This window comes from Lissotriton helveticus, chromosome 5_1 (assembly GCF_964261635.1).
Source record: "Lissotriton helveticus chromosome 5_1, aLisHel1.1, whole genome shotgun sequence".
Classification (NCBI taxonomy): Eukaryota; Metazoa; Chordata; class Amphibia; order Caudata; family Salamandridae; genus Lissotriton; species Lissotriton helveticus.
The window spans coordinates 461,237,612-461,259,670 of NC_136065.1; the positions used below are offsets into that span (position 1 = coordinate 461,237,612).

The 22,059-nt window shown below is 44.2% G+C and overlaps 2 protein-coding genes across 2 annotated transcripts in view; one reads left to right on the forward strand and one right to left on the reverse strand.

Annotated features, from left to right (window-relative positions):
• LOC144753215 (uncharacterized) overlaps positions 1 to 22,059 on the forward strand; it is an 81,829-nt gene that overhangs the window by 25,159 nt on the left and 34,611 nt on the right. The window lies entirely within an intron of this gene.
• LOC144753216 (uncharacterized) overlaps positions 8,267 to 22,059 on the reverse strand; it is a 405,054-nt gene continuing 391,261 nt past the window's right edge. Inside the window, exon 4 of the mRNA XM_078640978.1 lies at positions 8,267 to 9,278. Within this exon, the coding sequence (XP_078497104.1) occupies positions 9,053 to 9,278 (226 nt within the window). The 3' untranslated portion in view covers positions 8,267 to 9,052. The remainder of the gene's footprint in view (positions 9,279 to 22,059) is intronic.

Sequence of the window (22,059 nt, forward strand, 5' to 3'; positions counted from 1 at the left end):
ATAGTATTCTACAACTCCCAAGAACTTCATAAGCTCAGATTTACAAAGGGAATACTGATGAAAACTGATAATATTAAAATATTCAGAAGTTTCAAGCCAGCAAAATATCCTTGATGGTAATAAAATTAATCCATTTTACGGGTGCAATGGAATATTCCACAAAATTTTTTAAGAGAGTCAAAGAGCTTCTTTAATTTTTTTTTTTTTTTTATCAACGTTAAAAAAAAATATGAAGCTCAAGATGTATGTTGAACACTGCTAGCCTCTGAGATAAGGATTTCTTAAATATGGAGCAAAGTCAAAGTACCAGACAGAATGAGCCCGCATCGATAATACCCACAGTAAAAAAAAAAACTTAAATATGCGGCGATGCTCCCAATTCTTTGTCTATTTATGAATTGAAATATATATAATTTTAAATGAAATGTTGCTCCTCACCCATCTTCTCTGTTGAGATTCCTTGCGCTGCCGACTACGCCAGTGAAATAAGTTCAATGAAGATTGTAAACAAGGTTGATTGAAATCTTCTTAAGTTTAATGCACAGACAATCTCATCCATCAGCTAGCAGGTCAGGGCTTCAGTAACTGCTCCAGTTGCTTCCAAGCTTAACATAGAATCTCCTGACATCATGCTCAGTACATTCTACCATGACATATTAATGTTCTTAAGATACAGAAAGAAGTTAATCATAGCATATCACACACTCCTATTGGTTCTAGGGCTTAGGGCTAGTGTTGTGACTGATTAGGGTTAGTGCTAGGGATCACCTGAATACTAGGGCTATTTAGGTTCTTGGTTCATGGCATCTCAGCTCTGGTGTCGAGGTTAAGGGCAGCAAAGACAAGTGCAGTTACCTGTTTGAGCTGGTTCACAACTGGTCAGGCCAAGGGGCAGAAATTCTGCCCAAATATATGTACACCAGCATCCACCCTGCCCCATCCACAACCACAACCAGATTAACACACTGATAACAAGTGTACTCCACTCATTCACTACAAACTAACCTTACACAAAGTTGAATGTCTCAACACCCACTACAAAAACCCCATAAACCATGCCTATACACCCTTCTACCCCACTTTCCACCTATTTGCACCATCACTTACAAACAATATACCATTCTATCCTATAACACTAACCAATCCACTCATCACAAACACAACCCAAATTCACACCACAATTAACTATCCTATCCAGACACGCACTCCCTGCTCTAACTACTCCAAGCAGAACCCTCTTTGTCACCAACAAACATATACTCAGCCTTTCATCTTTTCATCCACCAATACCCTCCGCTTCTTTCTACCACAATAACACAACCACACAACACTTACATTCCACTGCACCACACTTATTAACTCTTTCAGCAATCAAATAAAACACAAACACTCTTAACTTTAGCTCATTCCCTCTCACACACCACATTCACTCTATTCAAAAACACATCACCACCCCCTTTACCTTACAACTTCCACTCAGCAACAATACTTTACATACAAATACTTCTCAGAAATCAAATACATCAGCAACTCCTTTCACAGCTCCTCAAAATACAATACATAACACACACCAGCATAACAAAATCTCTCACGCACAACACCTCATTATACTTTCCGTCACAGACTACAAACACACACCCACTCCCACTTTCCTGACTATGTAAATGATACACACCAAGAAAAAACACCAATGTCAAGCTTTCTCTCTTTCCCCACACCTAAAACATATACACAAAACACAGCAACTCTCTTTTAACAGTCTCTCATCCATTGGACAATGCAGAGCCTTACAAGATCACCCACATGCTGCACCACCACCTTAACTCATACACCTTTTATCCTAAACAGATGCAAACAAAATAAACAACATGCCACTCCTCAAAATTTCTCTTTTCCATGTCTACTGCACAACAAGGCTACATTACAAACAGGACACCAACTCACTCTCAAACACCATCTCCAACACCTACACATGCAGACCCATTAAAATACATTCTTAGCCTGCTGAGCGAAGAACACGATACAGAACAACTACACTATTGCTCTCCTCATACAGCTAATACCAGCACTAAGGCCCCACCTGCTACAAAACAACAGAATACTGCTCACTCTTCTATAAACAAAAGTTACACTATCAGCACAGTTCATTCTTTAAACTGCCTACTAATAAATGCGTGATCACTAAAAACAAGCATCATATCTTCAACCTTCTCACTGACACAAAACCTGACATACTCTTCATTAATGAATCATGGTTGGGAGTTGATATGTCTCCAGTCTTGCATGAAGCTGTTCCTCTAGGCTATCAAACTATCATCCAAAAGTGTATAGGCAAAAGAGGAAGTGGCTGTTTTGTTAAGGCACACATTAAATGTCACTTAAACTGACATCTCCATGCATAGTTTATGAGGCTGTCTTCACCAGATGCAACCCTACACCATCTTCCTCCTGTGCCTTCCTGCTCCTTTACAGACCTCCACCTAGCAATGCAACATTCCCAGACACACTTTTTTAGCACGGTTTCAAACCTTATCACACTACACTCCAACCTATGCATTCTTTTTCAGGTGACCTCAACATTTGGTTTGACTAACCCAATATGCAGCATCTAAAAACAATAATCACTAGCCTTGATGATATGATATGATATGATATAAGGAACTTGTGAAGCGCACGTTCACCTACGGTTTCTTGGCGCTGGGGTGGAAGGCCTGAAAAGTACGGAACCGGGTGAACTAGTTGCATGCCAACGAGAAAAGCCAAGTTTTGAGTGACTTTCTGAAGAGAATGTAAGAAGAGAGCAGACGGGGTGCCTGAGGAAGAGAGTTCCAGAGAAGAGGAACCTGGGTGGAAAATCTCAGGCCTCCATGTTTCTTAGGCCTAAAGGAACAGGGGGTGAGAAGATTGGCATTGGAAGAGCGGAGAGCACGTGAAGGAGCATATCGGTGTAAAAGAGAGGAGAGATGTAAGAGGGTCCCTGAAAGGAAAGGGCTTTGTGGATCAGGCAGCCAAGTTTGAAAAGGCTACGCTGAGCAACTGGGAGCCAGTGAAGGTTCCTGAGAAGAGGCTTGGTGTGACTAAATTTTGGGAGGCCATGGATCAGCCTGGCTGCCTGATTCTGAATGAGTTGAAGGTGTTGTAGTTGGTATGCTGGTATACCCGCATATAGGGAGTTTGCGTAGTCGATGCGAGACATAACTAATCCCAAAGTGACCTGCACAAGGGCTTCTTGAGAGAGAAGTCGGGAGATTTTGCGGATGCGATGTAGATGATAAAACAGACAGAAATAACTGAGTTAATTTGGGCCTTCATGGTGAGATCCTTGCAGATAGTAACGCCTAAACTCTTGACAGAGTCAACAGGGGATGGGGGAGGGCCAAGTGCAGGTGGCCAGAAAAAAGAGTTCCAGGGGTTGCCCGGGGGGCCTGTGAGAACCAGCTCAGTGTTGGCGGGATTGAGTTTGAGCTGGTTCTGATTCATCCAGGAGCTAATGAAGTTCATAACAGAGTGGTCATTATGGATAGAGGAGGAGGAATCGATGTTAAAAATAAGCTGCAAATCATCAGCATAGTTGAAGATGGTCACAGACATTTGTTGAAGCTCCCAGATGAGGGGACGGATATAAAGGTTAAAAAGAAGTGGTGAGAGCAAGGAGCCCTGCGGGACTCCACGGGAGAGACCTTTTCCTATTGAGGAAAAAGGTGGAAGGGAGACTGTCTGGACGCGATCTTGGAGAAAGGAAGACACCCAGTTCAGTGGTTTCCCCCGGATGCTGGTGTGCTCGACACGTTCGAGTAAGATGGTATGATCAACGGTGTCGAATGCTGCCGACAAATCCAGGAGCACCAGGGCCTGATAGATGTTCTGATCCGCCACCTTTCTTAGCTCCTCATGAACAGCAAGAGCGATGGATTCAGTAGAATGCTGGGGCCTGAACCCAGCTTGATGGGGGTCAAGAAAGTGGGTGGATTCGATGAAGGAACTCAGACAGTTGACAACAAAGGCTTCCAGAACTTAGAAAGTGTCTTCCGTGAGTGCAGGGAATTCAAGATAGTGGGTAGGGTTGGAGGGGACGACAGTGGAGTGCAGTAAGGGAGCAGCAGGGGGGATGCTGGCTTTGATCGTGAGGACTTTCTCAATAAAATAATTATTGAGTGAATCGCAGAGAAGTTGCGATGGAGGGGATTTGGCAGTAACACGGTCAGGTTTAACCAGTTCATCCACAATAGAGAAAATAGTTTTAGACTTGCAGCTGGAACTAAGTATTTTCGTGGAAAAATATGAGGATTTCGCTGCAACTATGGCTGTTTTGTAGTCTTGTAAGGCTAATGAAAACAAAGTTTTTTTAAGGGGGCAGTAATGAAGCCTCCACTTACGCTCCAGTTGGCGCAAAGCAAGCTTCTTATTCCTCAGATTTTCTGTAAACCAGAGTTGGGCATCATGGGGTCTTTTCGTCTTGAGGGCCTTCAAAGGAGAAAATTCGTCCCTTGCCTGGGCCAGCCAAGAGGCGAGGGATGCAGCCTGCCCGTGGGGAGACCAGTGAGGATCGGTAAGGTTAGAAAGGCGGGAAGGGAGGTGGTGAGGGCGGTGCAGAAAGAGGGAATGTCAACACGTTTCCACGTTCGGATCATGGTGGGGGCTTCTGCATGTGTTTTAGCGGCAGTCGGCAGGGTAATAGAAAAGGAAACAGAATAGTGGTCGGACCAGGCACATGGGATACTTGGAGATCTGAGATATCCAGATTGAGACTCCAGACCTGGTCCAACGTGTGCCCTTTAATATGGGTGGCCACTTTGATCTGTTCAGAAAAATTAAGCCCAATAAGTAGATCAGTGAAATGTATGGAACAGGGGCTTCTCAAGTGGGTCGTGTGGGCAATAGTTAAAATCTCCTAAAATGAGGAGCTTGGCATGGGTGACCACAAGCTCTGCAGTCAAATTGCTAAAAAACTGGATGAAATTTAGTGAGGGGTTAGGTGGCCGGTAGCAAAGTAGACATGTGAGAGGGAACCATTTAGAATGCAGTGTGACTGTTAAAATATCAGCCGAAGAGGTGCTGGGAATAGATAGGGACGTGAAAATGTGCGGGTGAGAAATAATAGCAGCAACCCCCCCCCAATCTTCCCATCTGGCCGATTAGCCTGAAGAATATAATATTTATCAGAGAGAGCAGCCAGGATGTATGGCATAGATTCAGACGAGAGCCATGTTTCAGACAGAAACAGGATATCAGGTCTGATGGAGTCAAGCAGATGAAAAATCTCCACCTGATGCCTAGGAAGCAAACGAGTATTTAGATACCAGACGGACAGTTTTGTGGGGGAAAGTTTGAGGCGAGTGGGGGAAGTGGGGAATAGGGGAACATTGGGAGATCCCAGGGGGGAGGGAGGGGATGAAACAACCAAGGGTGCAGGCGGAACAGCAGAGGGCGGGGAGTAAATCCTAGTGTTACGTCGCCTATTACGAAGTTCGGTGTTATTAGGCCAATTGCCGTAAAGGCCTCTGAGCTCAGCTGAGGGGTAGGACAGGGTAAGTTGGGCAGGGGGTATGGCCCTGGGCCCCGGCCGGCAGCGGAGCAGACGGGCTTGCATTTGGCGCGCCTTTGGCGCGCCCGCTGCGCGACGGGAAGCACATTGCTATTTAAGGGCAGCAGCACGGCCTGATAGCGGTGCTCCGCCCCCAACTGAGGTGAAAGACAGACTATCGTCCTGCGTGAGCCTGCACCCTCCACAACAATCAGGCTAGCCCCGTGGTGGACCGGGGTGCAGGCGAGAGATGCAGGAGGCTGAGGGGTGCCAAAAATGAATCAAGTGCGAGTAGCAGGTAAAGTGCACATTTTTAAAAATGATCGCCAGGAAGCGCAAGATAAAACAAGTGAGGGGCTGGGTCTCGGGGGACTCACTGGGAGACTGCTGAGCACCAATATGCCGAGCCTTAAGCCTCTAACCAGTTTCCCCCAAACGTACCTCCAGCGCACTGCCACTACCTCCAGCGCACTGCCACCTTGATGCACCCAACTTGCATCACATCATCTTTAACCCACACACCTAGCTGCACCCATCCTAGAAGTCATTTGTGCAAATACAGAACTAGTTACCTTTCAAACACTAACTCCACTCACATGGTCAGACCACCTTTTGCTTGCTTTCCAACATAAAACAACACTAAGCAACACATCAAAAACCACCTTAAATGCATCCACCTATCAACTGTGAAACAAACTCAATTGTGAATACTTAGAAATAAGTTTAACATCCAGTCCAGAGCTAGACACAATAAATGCAGTTCAAAAACGACATGACTGGCTACAAGAAGCTTTTGATATCTAATATCACTAAAAACAACCCAACAGAACAAAAGAAAACAGGCTTCTTGGAAAAATGCAGCGCTAAAAGAGATAAAATAGCAAATTACAAAGCTACGACATGCCTGGCTCAAAACAGACATTAATCAAGACAAACTACGCCTACAGAAACTTAACAGATTATACAAGTCAGATATCAAAAAAGCAAAAAAAATATACTATTCAGAAAGAATTCTAAAATCTAAATGTGCAACAAAGAATTCTATCAAATTCTCACGAATTCCTCAAACCAAATTGTCTAGAAGGAACTCATCCCATTACTCAAGATTTCACAGACAAACTGGCAAATTGTTACACAGCCAAAGCAGACACGTTGGACTCGAATTTAAAACAAGGAAAACCATCAGCAATGATCCTTTTCCAAAACAACAATCCAAGAATATGCTAACCCGTCCTCTCAGCCGGCAGCCCTTCTGACCCGTGTTCACCACAAACCTTCGAGAAAATTCTTCTAACAACCACTGCTGCCACACCAGTCAGAGGAATCATCAACAATTTCTTAACTACTGGAATCTTTCCAGAAGAACTAAAATAGTCATACATATGTCCATTACTAAAGAAATCAAACCTGGAGCTGCTGAACCCCAACAACTACTGGGCAAACTGATTGAAAAGGTAGCATTCACCCAGATATCACAATTCATTAAAGAGAATGCCATCAGACTTCCAAATGGGATTCTGTCCAGGAAGAAGCACAGAATCTGCCCTTGTTGCCATCTGGGAGGACCTTATAAACACAGTTGACCGTAATGGGGTTAATGCGTTACTTCTCTTGGACCTTTCAGCTGCATTTTACACAGTTGACCATGACACTCTGATACAAAGACTCTACGAAGCCAGCATGGAGGGGACTGCTCTCGGTTGGATCACATCCTACCTACACAAAAGAAGTAATGTCATCTACACACCTCCTTTCTCTTCCAAACCATACTTCACAAAAGCAGGGTTCCCTCAAGGCTCTTTCATCTCACCCATGCTTTTCAACATTTCCAGGAAGTCAATACCGGCAATGATCAATCAATTTCACCTCAAGTGCTAAAACTATGCATATGGCACACAAATACTCTTTCAACTGGAATGCCCAAAGACATTGTCAAACTCACCAATTTTCTGTTGTCTCAGAGCCATGGATCAATGGGTGACATGGAGCCAGCTCAAATTTAATGTTCCCAAAATGGAAATACTCATGTGTGGCGATTGGAAAAATTATGACTCACTCGCTGCATGGCCTGATGATCTGGGAACACTGCCTAAAGTATCAAAATAAGTATGAAACTTTGGAATATCCATGGACTCCAAGCTATCAATGAATGCCCAAGTGGACAAACTAGCAAGGTCAAGCTTTGTTACTATAAAAACTCTGTGACACATCTTCCTCTTCCTGAGATCCCCAAACAAGGTCCAGGCTAACATCTCTCTTGTTCTGTCCAAACTCAATTACTACCACTGATCACCTTTAACAACTATGAGGAGACCACAATAGATTCAGAAATCTGCTGCCAGACTACTCTTACATGTAAAACCGCATTGAAAGCCCTACATTGGTTAAAGGTTGCCAGTAGACCCACATTCAATCTGCTTTGTATCACCCGCAAAGCGATACATGGAACAGGGTTAAAATCGCAAAATACATTCAACAAAGCAACATCCGCTCTACACTGGCACCTCGTCACATAATCCCACCATGCAAAAAAGAAAACATGGGTGGCACATCCTTTTCTGTCCAAGCAGGCAAACTATGGAACTCTTTACCCCCACACATAAGATCCGAGGATAACCACCTTATCTTCAGAAGACTACTCAAGAATTGACTCTTCCCCACATAACCACCAACAACAAAAATATACAGTATATCCCTCTGTGTATAAGCATTTATTTGGACTATAGATGTATACTTAATATGTGTATTTCTTTGTATAAACATGTATAATAATTATGTTTTTAAATATATAGATATGTTAGTTCTGCTTAAAAGATTTACATATTACTTATAGTTACATTATTCTATGATTACCATGTATATAAGTGACTGCATAAATAAGCAAATCTTTTATCAACTATTTATCTACAATTGCTTCACTATTGAATCAAAAAAATGTATATATATATAAATATTCATTTAAAGTAAGGCAACACTTTAAAGTCCGAGTTTATTAAATGCAACTTTAATCAACATATATTACCTTCCTTGTGCATATATACCCTCCATGTACTTATGATTAGGGCTCCCGGTTTTCCATTTAAACTGATTTTTACATATAAATACAGACGGAAAACAAGTTTTACTTTGTCTGTATTTATATGTAAAAACAGGAGAATACTACTGCCATGCTACAGCAGAGAGTTGCCTTGCCACACCCTCTTCCTGATTCTATGGCTGTGCCTGCCTACAGTAACATGAAACGTTTTTGTTGATGCCTCAGTCCTTTCTGGGGCTCCGCTTCGCCCCTCAAGTGAGCTCTGCACCAGCCATTTGTAAACAAATGTAAGTGCCCTTGGGGAAGAGGGGAGGGGGCGGGGCTGGAGTCAGTGGCGTATGCAGTTTTGGGGGTGGCCAAAACAGGAATTGAATGCCAGCACCCCATGGGGTGTCAAAGCCTAGCTATCAGTGGAGTGTTGCCGAGTTTGTGCCAAACTGCAGAGCAGTGCACTGTGTATGTGTGGCTGCAAGAACAATCTGGCCACAAATTCAAAGCATTTCTACGCCACTGACTGGAGTGTTTGCAGAGTTTGAGGCTGGACTGCATAGCCCATAATCGTTGCGGTCTCTTCCTTTTTTACTGGACAAGACAAGAACAGTGTCCACTTCTGCTGCCCCCCTCTTTCTTTCTCTCTTCCCTCTCTTACTGTTGCGCTCCTCCTCAATTGTAGAAAACCGTGATTGTTCTTTCTTCTCCTTTCCGTCATTCGTTCCTCTGTGAAATAGATCCAAAAAAGGAGAAACAAGTTAGTTGCAAATGTCTTTGTCTGACATTTTTCTACACCAAAATGCATCCTCAGGAGGACAGAAAAAAGGTTTTAAGATGCGAACAATAAATACATAACTGAATAAAACTAGACAGAGAAGTCGCAAAGTGGCCAGTTTGGTTTTATTTACACGCAAACACATTTGCGCCACCTTTCAGAGTTTGCCAGTGAATAGCTACTTTTCTTTTCATGTTGTTAGATTTTCAAGCATATACACTCATTGATTTCTGAATAATGTGTGTAAAATCTTTAAGGTGTATTCCCTGTGAGTGTTTGCTTTTTTCCAGTACGTTGTTACTTTTTTTTCAGGCAGCATATTACTCTACTCAAGTGCATAATTTGAATTGAGTTGCTTCCAGGTGTTTATAGCGGGTCACACTTGGGTTGTAGCTGAAGGCAGTGTGAGTTTCTCTCAGTGGGACAGTATAATGTTCAGTGAGGGAGATGATGTGGCACTCTACTGATGACAGAAACTGCAAGGCTCTGAGACAAATGGCTTATGATAGCACTTTTAAGCGTATTTTGGACATTCTGCAAATGGCAAAGTTTTCAGATTAATGCATTGTGTTTGCCAATAACAACTGAGTGCATGTGTGCATTGTCAATTTAAATAAATGTGGAAAAATACTAGCTGCAGCGACAACTTTTGCTTGTGGCAAAAATAAATGTGGATAAATACAGATAAAATGCCCAAAAGATAAATATGGATAAATATAGACGGAAATGTCAAAAAAGTAAATACCATAAAACCGGGAGCCCTACTTATGATATAGCTTCCATGTACTTATGTAACTTTATATTTATTACTTTGCTTCTAATTCAGCATATCTAATACACTACCCTATAACTTCCCTATATCTCTCGCAATATATCCTCTACCTTTACTCTGACTTATCTCAAACCTCATTCCCCTACTCTCTCCAATGCACTACCCTATTTCTCACCCTATACTGCTCTCAATATATCTTCTACCTCAACTCTCTGACTCATCTCATACCTCATTCTACTACTCTTTCCAATACACAAACCTATTTCTCACCCGATACTTCTCTCAATATATCCTGTACCTCCACTTTCCCATTCAACCCAAACTCCATACCACTACAATGGTCTCCAAAACAACCCTTTCTAGACTCTTCACTCCTACACCCCTCCTTGCATCATCTCATACCGCTTTTACTGTTCAGATCTCTCAAACAAGACTTTTTAAATCCTTACCTCTGACTCTTCCCCCTCCATCTCCCATTTACTCATCCCAACCCCTCCTACTGCTATGAAACTACTACTTATTGCCTCATCCATTTCAGCATTACCAAAGGTCATGCAAGCAGAATTGTTACTTTAGCATTGAAGTCCCCTACATTATTAACCGTAGGACATTTCTCCAGAAGACTAATGCTACAAACAAATGAAAACATTGAATCAAATAGGATAACCTGGGACTTACCAGGGGGGATATATATGTTTACAAGCAAAAAAGATGACAACCCTCCATTCTCATTAGACAATGCTAACTTTAAGCGCAGGCAAAGATTTGAGGGGTGAACAAATACCTTTGGATTCCAATTGATATCATTGCTATTTAAAATTGTGACTCCTCCGAAGGAGTGGCTTTTTATGAAAGGTTTTGCTATACAAGTGAAAGCAAAATAATTCTCATACTTAAAATCAGAACAAACCCAAGTTTTCCTGGAGCTTTCCAGTGTTTTTAGTCCCATTCAGTGTTCCAGCTACCCAACTCCAATTAGATAACTCATCTCCCTTCACGGGTTCCTATGCTCACGGAGCCTTGTTTTCCACCACACTTATAACTCTCCTCCCCATGCCTCTAACTACAGATATGGTAGTATCCTTCAAATTGACAGACCCCCCTCCTCCTGTGATTCAGGTCCTGTGTAATACACTGTGTGCCCAACATTGAAATTTCACAATTAAACTCAGTAATTGACTCACCCAGAAAGATATCAATTCCTCTTTTCGTAAGGTAATCCACATTCTCTAAGATCAGCATTGTGGCAATCTTAGAGCTAAATGTTACCCTTGCACTCAGAAGAGAAGCAGAGGGGTCTATATAAACATTATAAATGTCTTTACAGGCTTGGATAAATCACTTTTCAGCTCTATAAGAGTGTGACGCTTTAGCATCTGGCCCAAACCCCACCCCCTAATCTGATACACTTATTCTTCAGTGGTTAGAAGCCAAATAGGTCATACTGACGCTCCCTCAAGGCAAGGACCCTGGCGCTAATGGTGTGTTGGGTGACCTTCTGAAATCGTTGGTGGATCTATGGGCCCCTGTTTTAACACTACACATAAATGTGGCTACTAGAGGTCTGCATCCAAAGGCCAGGAAGCGTTCTGTAATAATTCCTATTTTTAAAAAAGGGAACAGGCAGGGCCCCGCGTGGTATAGGCCAATATTTTTAATCAATATTGAGGTGACGATAATAGGGAAAGTTATATTGGAGAGGCTTTCCAATTGGACTAATGAGAAATGAGAAAGTGATCCTCTCTGACAATATGGTTTTAGATCAGGGCACAGTTGAACAAAATCTAAATTTGTACCTTTTGACCCATAAGAACACAAGGGCTAAGGGGGACTCGGTCCAACTTGCCTTCATGGATCTCAGCTCGGCCTGTGACTGTGTCAATAGAGATAAGCTGTGGGCTGAGCTGGGGTCTCTGGGGTGGACCTCGCTCTCATTCATTTCATAAGAGATTTACACAGATATCTCACAGGGGTGGTTTGATTTGGCCAAGATGGGGAATGCACTCAGCCCTTTAAAATAAATAAAGGTGTTTGTCAGGGCTGTATTCTTGCCCCCTCCTATTATGTAAATAAATCCCTAGAGGAGGTCTTAATTTAAATTGAAGCTGACATCCCTAAAGCAGAGGGCAGAGCCAAACCAGTTTTATTATACACCGACGATGTGGTTTTAATTGCCCATATGGAAAGGAACCTGCAACATCTGCAAGATGCATTTGTTGATTTTATGTGTAGCTTGGACCTATTCACACATTTTTTTTAAATCGCATTATATGGTGGTGGGTCCCAGGAATGTAAAATGTCATAACCCCTCAGCTAAGGGTGTCGCTTTATCCAGGATGGAAAATTTCTCCTACCTGGGTTTGCTCCTCAATCGGGGGCTCAGCTGGAAACGTCTTTTATCCGAGAACAGAGGGTCCCGCCAACGTGCAGTTACCGGGCTCCAAGATTTTACAAGGCACATTGGACATAAGTCCCTGAAATTATTACTTGATGTCTATAAGGCTAAATGTGTTCCGGTGGCCATCTTCTGTAGTGAAATTTGGAGGTATGCCAATATTGGCTTATACAAGTGATAGAGAACAAATTCCTGTGAAATTTACTAGCCATTGGTAAAGGAAACCCTACCGAAATTGCACCAGAAGAAATAGGTATGCCATATTTTGAAGATTTTATTTGGGTTTGTCCTCTCTTAATGTGGTGTTTGGTTTGCTATAAAGAGGATTTGCGTTTTATTAGGATTAGACTCCCAGATTGTCTGGTCTTTGACAATATGGCTCATATCCCTTTACCACTATTACAATACCTTAAAAAATTGTTTAAAGCTATAGGAAGTCCAGGCCTATATTCTAACCCCACGAGGAATAACAAACCTGCATTTGCAATGCACACAAGTTTGAGCTATTGGCATTGTAAATGACAATGCCTTTTATTTATGTTTTGCATTTTAAAACATAAGTAAAAGGCATTGTAATTTACAATATTAATTGTTTAAACCTTGGCAAATGCGAGACCTCTTGCACTGCAATAAAGGGCCTTCTTGACCGCTTGTCAGATTGTAAATATCAGAGGATGAGACTGGCCTGCAACGTCTTCAAAGTAGTGATAAAAAGTGCAGTGAAGAAGATGTGTAAGTGTTGTAAAAAACACAGACACAGAGGGGCTGATTCCGATGTTGGGCGGACTCAGGTATGTCCGACATTGGTCAGGAGCCATAACCGGCCGACCTGCTGTGGTCGGTTACGGCCCTGGTAGTACGATGCGACCGAACCCTGTTTGGTCGCATTTGTATGGTTCACAATGCAAGCATGCATTCCGACCGGAAAGCATGCTTGCAATGTGAAATGCAGGGGTGCAGTTCATCCCTGCACCCTGTGGCTGGCACCCCAAGGTGCCTGCTACCGGGTGCGGGGATCAACGGAAGGGCACCATAGGTGCCCCCAGGTCGCCATTCGACAGCCTCACACCCATGGGGGCCCTGCTGGGGGCCCCCAGAGACAGTTTCCGACTGCCTTTTCGTGCCTTTAAAGCGAAAAAAGCGGAGATAAGGCCCTTAATAATATGCCCCTATATAGTTAAGAAAGCAGCAGAATATCGATTTTTTCAGTGCACCAGTGATCAGTTACCAATATGGTTCCTCCAAATGTCAGGGCCTTCCAGCTCCCACCTCCCTACTTACTGTGCACAATCATGGCTGAAATCTGTCCTTCCTTAAAATAGTGTTTCAGTTAAAAAAAACAAATATGTGCTAAGAAGTAAAACTGTATTGTTCTTAAACTGCAACTCCCAGATTTGAAGTGTCACAAGTATTCTTAAAGTGGCAGGCCACTAATGTCTTCCTCTTCAATGTCCCCCTGAGCCCTCACGCTGCCCCTCTTGCCCTGAATGGGACTCCTACAAGCGTCACTGACTGCTGTGGCAGGAGGGCTGCCTTATTTTTCACCACGCTATTGGATTCCATTTTTTTTATCCTGGAAATTATTTTTTCCCAGCACTCTAGGCATGCAAGTAATGGACTTTCGAAAAAGTGGAAAGACATCCAAAGACTGAGACACAGCGTTGCATTGCTTTGTCTCCAAGAGTCAAGCTCCTGACACTTTGCTTGTGTTCCCGCTCTGTCCATTTCTGATATGAACAGCACACTATGGTTCTAACAGCAATGTAGATGCTCATTATTTTTGAGGGGGGCCACCACACTCATCATCATGGACAGTGTAGTCTTAATCTCAAAAGCATTCTGGAATTGTAGTTTTGGTTTGATTCCATTCAACCAATTAGCCTTACACACATGAGATCAACAATGGTGGGTTTAAAAGAAAGGACTGGAACCAGTGTGGTTGAGGACCTGGTCCCCTATTATGACGTTGGCATAAAGTCCAAACCCAAGCGCAAACAGGGGCGCTAAGGACTGGAATTCTGGACAATGCAGAATTGACACACACACATCTGCCACAGGCAGGTCAACCCTGCTCAAATATGCCACAGGAAAGTAAGCAGTAAATTCTGTTAAAAGAGGAATTTAGCACAGAACAAGGAGCTCACTTTCCAGCTGAAAACTTGAGTATGAGCCATTTACTGAACCCTGGTTAGTTCAGGCCGCCACTGATACTAAAATTGACCTGCCTTTGGTCCTGAAGAAGCGCTTTGGATCTCCTTCAGAGGCCACATACAGTGCGAAACATGTTGACCGTTATGTCCATTAGGGACATATACCCAGCTACAGAGGGACATAATATCCCCTAGAGCAGCACTACACACTTTGTTTTAACAATGACAGAGGGATCACCATAATAAATAGTATCCACTCTCCCTCCAGTCATTTAAAAAAAAAAACACTTTAGACTTCACTACCACTTACACCCACGCACCCAAACGGAATTCGTTTTATTTATTTAAATGTTTACTTACCTGTAAACTCCGTAATCCATACATTACTACCCCCCATCCTGTTCCTCCCCTTCCCCACGTCACCGCCCTGCATTTATTCCCACTGCCGGCCGCGGCTGCTTCTCATCAAAAGATCCCCGATTAAGAGACCCATCGGGAGACCCGTAGGGCATTGCAGCGCCGGCCCGACGAGGAGCAAAGCCCAAATGATGAAGCATGACATCCTTCGGGTGTGTGAGGGCATTATGATGAGGACACACTGTCCCCCACAGATAGAGTAGCACACAAAAAAATGTTTTTTCCTCTTTCATTCTCTACAAGGAACAGTGACGCCCTTAGTGTACTACCCATCATTACAGTCTTCAAACAATCGGTGTGTCATCTTACTCCCACTTCCAGGCATTCATCCATGCTCCTATCCATACATCTGTTATTTTTCATCCATCCATCACTTCACCCTCCTATTATCAATTTACCCGTCCATCCAGACTTCCACTCGTCCATTCACTCATCGATCGAGCCTTTCATCATTCCAGCTATTGTTTTTCCTACCAATGCAAATACTGTTTTCAACTTCTAAACATTCATCCTTTCACTCTTGCATGCACCTTTTCATGGGTATTAGCCTTCCTTCTTGTCAGTTTCTTTCTTCTTTTTATATGCCATTTATTTCACTCTTCCTTCCAGCCCTCTCTCTCTCTCTCTCATTGTCATAGTAGCATAGAGAGTGTATTCTGGGCCTTAATGCAAGAGAAAAAAATGCACTCCCAGCTGGTATTTAAATGATAAAATACAGGTAAAATCTGATTAAAGTCGCCCCTTAGACGTTGGACCTCAGAGTCACTGCCCCTGCTGAACCTATGGAAGCTACACCTCTACAAACTCTTTTTTATCTTTCCCTCATCCTTTCATCTTTTGGGCCTCTTATTCTATGATTAGCTTTGCATCCCCAGACTTCTCTTAAAGTTTTCCTTACGTTGTTTTTAGGTCTCGCGTGGCGCACTCGAGCTCGCGATATTTAATGTCTTGGGGTAGCGAGGTTAAGCCCCGCCCCTCTTCTCCATTGGCTGGCATCCTAAACGGTGGCCAGCCATTGGAAAAGAGGTCCCAGTGACGTTCTTCTTTGTATCTAAGCCCTGCCCTTTTGCTATTGGGAGGCGTGTTTTTGACATTCTTTCTAGGCTGTACACAACAGTCAAAAACGCCCCCCAGTCTGAAAAGGACGGGGCTTAGATAGAAGGAAGAACCATTTGTCTGTAAGCCCCGTCCTTTTCAGACTGGGGGGCGTGTTTTTGACTGTTGTTTACAGCCTAGAAAGAAAGTTAAAAAAAACGCCCCCCCCAATCGCAAAAGGACGGGCTTAGAGACAAATGGCAGCACTTGTTCACATCTCTCGTTCTCTCTTTACCCTACTCTCTCTGCCTCCTTCTCCATCTCAGTGTCTTTTCCTTTAGCAATCTCCCCTTCATCTCCACCTCCCTTTGTCCTTCTCCATCTTTCATCTTCCTTTCCATTTCTCTCTCCCACCAGGCCTTTAATCTTATTCTAGTTTTCACCACACTGCTCTTTTCCGGTTTTCTGCCATTTTCCCAACACTCAGCGCTCTCCTTTTACCCCCATCCCCCCTTTGTGGGGGCCCCTCCCTCGTGAGACAGTTTCAGTTTCCACCCCACCCTGTAGTTCTCGCTGTTGGGGCTGGAGATGAAGAGCAGGGGCTCGTTCTAGGGGCCGAGGCTTGTTTCTCTGCACGTTGCTATTTTGAAATGTTTTCTTCCCCCCTTACACTGACAGTGGTTCCTTCTTCTTCCCCCCACCCCTCTCCCCACTAATTTTGGAGTTATTTTAGTCCAACTTCTGGCTGGATCACAGCAACCCCCTGAGCGCCTGCCCAGGTGGCCCTTTGTTTGCTTGTTCCTGCCGCGTGTTCGCTGCTTGTTCACTGAGGGGTTTCCTGCAGATCCCCCCCCCCTATTGAGAGTGAGGTTTCCCCAGGCAGACAGCACCCAAGGTGCAGCCACGCACGTCAAATGGCAGCGCTTGGTAGTACTTTTCTACTGCATATCTGCTGTTTTTTTATGTAAAAAAATGTCTACTTACAATCTAAACCAATGAGGTCAGTAATGGGAAACATTAAAAAGTAAGAACATAAGTTACTTACCTGTAAACTGTGGTTCTCCAGTATTGGTGTCTTTCATAGATTCACATGCTTGAATATTCCCGGTCGTCGAAGTGGGAGTCCCACGGTACATAAAATATATATAAATATATATAAAATACAATAAACTCAAAAGTACCATAGAACTGAATAGGCCCATAGAAAGCCTAAGGGAGAAACTCAACTTAGTAACATATCCATGTCATTATGTCTTGGTCCATATTCCAGCCAATCAGGCTGCAGCTCCCTCTAGAACCTTCTCCTCAGAAGCTCAAGACCTCAGATTTTCGTAGCACAGAGTAACCAAAAGTGCCTGAGGAGAAGAGAGCCTCTGAGGGGAGGATGGGAGGGTCGCATGTGAATCTATGAAAGACACCAATACTGGAGAACCACAGTTTACAGGTAAGTAACTTATGTTCTTCTCCAGTATTAGGGGTGTCTTTCATAGATTCACATGCTTGAATAAGAGTAGAAAGCAGTAAACACCAAATAAGTCATAAAGGTGACAGTAAATTGAAACATATAGTAATATATATATATATATATATATATATATATATATATATATATATATATATCATCTACCAATTGGCTCCCTTCCTCTCCGTAAGGCGCTGCTTTTACCTCGGTCGCGTTACTCCTGCGGTTGAGCCAACCGCTACAAATTCAACAGGCTTTCCCCATTCCTGGGGAAGGATTTGGAGTCGCAGAAAAAACGGACTTCAATCGCTTGTTCTTGTGAAATTTTATTTCATAAATCCATTGGGGGTTCAAAAACAAAACAACCAACGCGTTTCGACACGGACCGTGATCAAGACAGCGGACGCTGTCGAAACGCGTTGGTTGTTTTGTTTTTGAACCCCCAATGGATTTATGAAATAAAATTTCACAAGAACAAGCGATTGAAGTCTGTTTTTTCTGCGACTCCAAATCCTTCCCCAGGACTGGGGAAAGCCTGTTGAATATATATATATATATATACATATAAACATAAGAGGAAAAACCTTTATGACTGGAGGCGGGTAGCAACAGAGGCTCACCTTTACTGGAAAAGATTCCGCAGCACCGCTTGTCCGACTGCTGCATCAGCGGCGTCTGTCGACTGCAGGCAGTAGTGCTTCGTAAAAGTATGGCTGCTCGACCACGTAGCAGCTCTGCAAATGTGCCGTAGAGGTACCCCCGCAAAGAGGGCAGTAGAGGCCCACACAGCTCTAGTGGAATGAGCACGTACTGAATCTGGAAGAGGCTTGCCAGCCCGTTGATGACAAAAAGCAATGGTGGAGGAAATCCACCTAGTAATAGTTTGTTTGGTAACAGGTTGTCCTTTGCAGATCGGGCCGTAGGCCACGAACAGTTGATTAGATTTCCTGATGGGTGCAGTGCGCTGAATGTAAAATTTGAGGCAACGTTTCACATCCAGGGAATGTAATGAACGTTCCGCAGGAGTTTGTGGATTAGGAAAGAAAGTCCTCAAAATGATTGGTTCGTTTAGATGGAAATCACTGCGAACTTTCGGAATAAATGTTGGATTAGTACGTAATGTAACAGTGTATTTTGAAAACTGAAGAAAAGGAGGCTGAATCGTGAATGCCTGAATGTCACTGACACGCCTAGATGATGTCAAGGCGAGTAATAGGGCAACTTTCCACGTGAGGAATTACAAGCTTGCTGAGTGGATGGGTTCAAAAGGAGGTAGGAGGAGCTGAGACAAAACCAGATTCAGGCGCCAAGCAGGCGGAGGACGCCGAATGGGTGGAAACATACGGAAGAGACCTTTGAAAAATTGTTGGATGATTCTAGAAGAATACAGTGAAGTCGAACCATCAAGGCGGAAGCGGGAGAGAGCCGCCAAAAAGACTTTTAGAGTGGAGTGGGAAAGTCCTGACTTTGCAAGGGATAGGAAGAAAGGCAGGATTTGTTCAGGTTTGGCGGTCATCGGATCCAAGGCTTTGGTGTGACACCAGACACAGAAACGCTTCCACTTCAACTGATAGGTTTTAATGGTGGAAGGGGCACGGGCGTGCGCCAACACCTCCCTACAGTCAGCGTCGATGGCTAGACGCGCAAATTCATGGTGTTGAGGTTCCAGGCATGAAGTTGGAGGTATGCCGGATCCGGATGGCAAATCTGCCCCTGCTGCATTGTGAGGAGGTGAGGCAGTGGATGAAGCGGAATTGGCTCGTTCTGGGAGAACAAGAGCAGATCTGAGAACCATGGGCGCCGCGGCCATTTTGGTGCAATCAGGATGATGTGGCAGGGTTGAAGCCTCATTCTGTGTAGTAGGCGTGGAATCAGAGGAAGCGGAGGAAAAGCGTAGCTGAATGCGTTCAACCAGCTGATCGAAAATGCATTTCCGCTTGACTCTCTGTGGGGATTAAGACTTGCAAAGCGTTGGCATTTCCTGTTGGTGATAGTCGCAAAAAGATCCATTTGCGGCTGGCCCCACTGGCGGAAGATGAACTCGAGAGTTGGTTGATTGAGTTCCCACTCGTGATTGTCCGAGAACGATCTGCTGAGTGAATCTGCCAGAACATTGGAAACACCCGGCACATGGATGACTGTGAGATTAATTTGATGACAAATCGCCCAGTTCCAGATCTCCTGTGCTTGTTGGGAAAGCAAGAGGGACCTGGTGCCGCCCTGTTTGTTCAGGTAATGCATGCTGGTGGTGTTGTCTGTCCTCACCAGCAGAGATTGACCTTGAACAATCCTTTGAAAAGACTTTAGGGCAAGGAAGATCACCAGAAGCTCCAGGCGGTTTATGTGCCAAGTGCGCTGGACCGCAGTCCATTTTCCCTGTACTGATAGGCCTTCGATATGTGCACCCCAACCCTCCAGGGATGCATCGGTCGTAAGCGTCAGAGTTGGAGTAGTGTCTTGAAAAGACCGACCCTTTGAGATGTTTGGAGGATGAGCCCACCACTTCAGAGCCCGTAAGATGCGGGGCGTGAGAAGGATCCTGTCGTTGAAAGATCCTGAGATCTGTTTCCACTGCTTGTCCAACTCTTCTTGGATGACCCTCATATGTAGTCTGCAGTGAGGGATCAACTGTATTGCAGAAGAGGCCATGCCGAGGAATGATTTCAACATCCGGACTGAAACGTACAGTTTTGACTGGAGTGATCGTACCAACTTGAGCATACGGTCTTGTCGTTCCTGGGAGACAAAGATCATTCCCAGATGAGAATCTAGCAAGGCTCCTAGAAAATCTCGCCGCTGAGATGGGCGAAAATGTGACTCCTGGCAATTGATGGAAAGACCCAAGTCTTGAAACAGGGAGAGGCAAGACTGTGTATGCTGGATTGCCAGTTGAAGATTCGGAGCTTTTATGAGACAGTCGTCCAGGTAAGGATAGAATTGTATGCCATGTAGGCGTAGAAAGGCAGCTAACGGGGCCATGATCTTGGTAAAGACCCTCGGTGCTGAACGGAGGCCAAATGGTAGGACCTTGAATTGGAAGTGCAGGTGTCCGACTGTGAAGCGCAGATACTTCCTGTGTCTGGGGTGGATTGGCACGTGGAAGTATGCGTCCTGGAGGTCTATTGTTGAGAAGAATTCCCCTGGATTGAGGTAATTTAGGATTTGGAGCAGAGTTAACATTTGAAAAGTTTTGGAAAGGATGAATTTGTTTAGGGCCCGCAAATCCAAAATCGGACGCCATTCTCCCGACTTTTTCCTTACTAAGAAAAAGCGGGAATAGAATCCCTTGCCGCGTTGACCTAGAGGCACTATCTCGATGGCTCCTTTCTGGATCAGTAATTTCACCTGGGCCAAAAGTTCTTTGAGGTGGGGAGAGGGAGGACCCGAAGGTGGACGAGTGGGAGGAAATTTTGTGAACTCCAGGGTATGGCCTTTGGAAACAACGTCCAGGACCCATTGGTCGGAGGTGATATTTGACCATTTGCAAAAGAATTTTGAGATGCGACCTCCAAGATGCGCAGTCGGCAGGCGAAAGGAACTGAAATTGTCACTGTTGTTTGTTGTTTGCACCACCTCTATAATTTGTTTTCCTCTGGTATGGTCTGGAGGAAGACTGTCGATTTTGGTTTTGGTATGAACCTCTCTGCCGGTTATCGCTGTAGGTATTGTATGAGCGATACTGGCCTGATCCACGAAAAGTAGAGGAGGCTCCACCTCTACCTTGTGCGCCCCGAAAGGGCCGCTTCTTATATTGGAGAGTAGCCAAGGACCTTGCAGTGTCAGTGTCCTTTTTGATTGCTTCAAGAGCATCGTCCACATGTTTGCCAAACAAAGACTCTCCATCGTACGGCAAATCAAGGACCTTCGCTTGGACTTCTGGGCGAAAAGTCGTAGATTTTAACCAGCCTTGACGCCTCAGGACTGCAGCTACAGCTAATTGGCGAAAGCCCGTGGATGAAATATCGAGGGCGCATTCGATAATTTCAGACGAGATGACCTCTCCCTCCTGGATAATGGCCTGTGCTTCAGCACGAATGGCCTCAGACATCTGAAGAAGCAATGCGGCAATCTCGGACCACATCTGGCGGTCGTAACGGCCCAGAATAGCTAAAGTATTAGCCGCTCTGACAGTAGTGGCTGCCATTGTTGTAAACTTTTTTCCAATAGAATCCAGTTTGCGGCCTTCCTGATCAGGAGGAGATGTGATTGGTGTCGCCGGATTACGAGATCTTTTTTGTGCCGCCTGTGTAATAACTGAGTCTGCTTTTGGTTGGGATACCAAGCAGGCTGGAGCGGACGCTGGAGCCTTGTATTTCTTGTCCAACCTGGGTAAGACTGCAGGTACTGAATTAGGACGTTCCATAAGTTTCCGCCCAAATAAAGTCAATAATTGGAATTGTGTGTGATTGTCTTTGTGAAATGTCCTTAAAATCATACAGGAAGCATTCACTCTCATGTTGCTGTTTCTCTACAGTGAGATGAAAGCGTTTCGCAGCTCGGA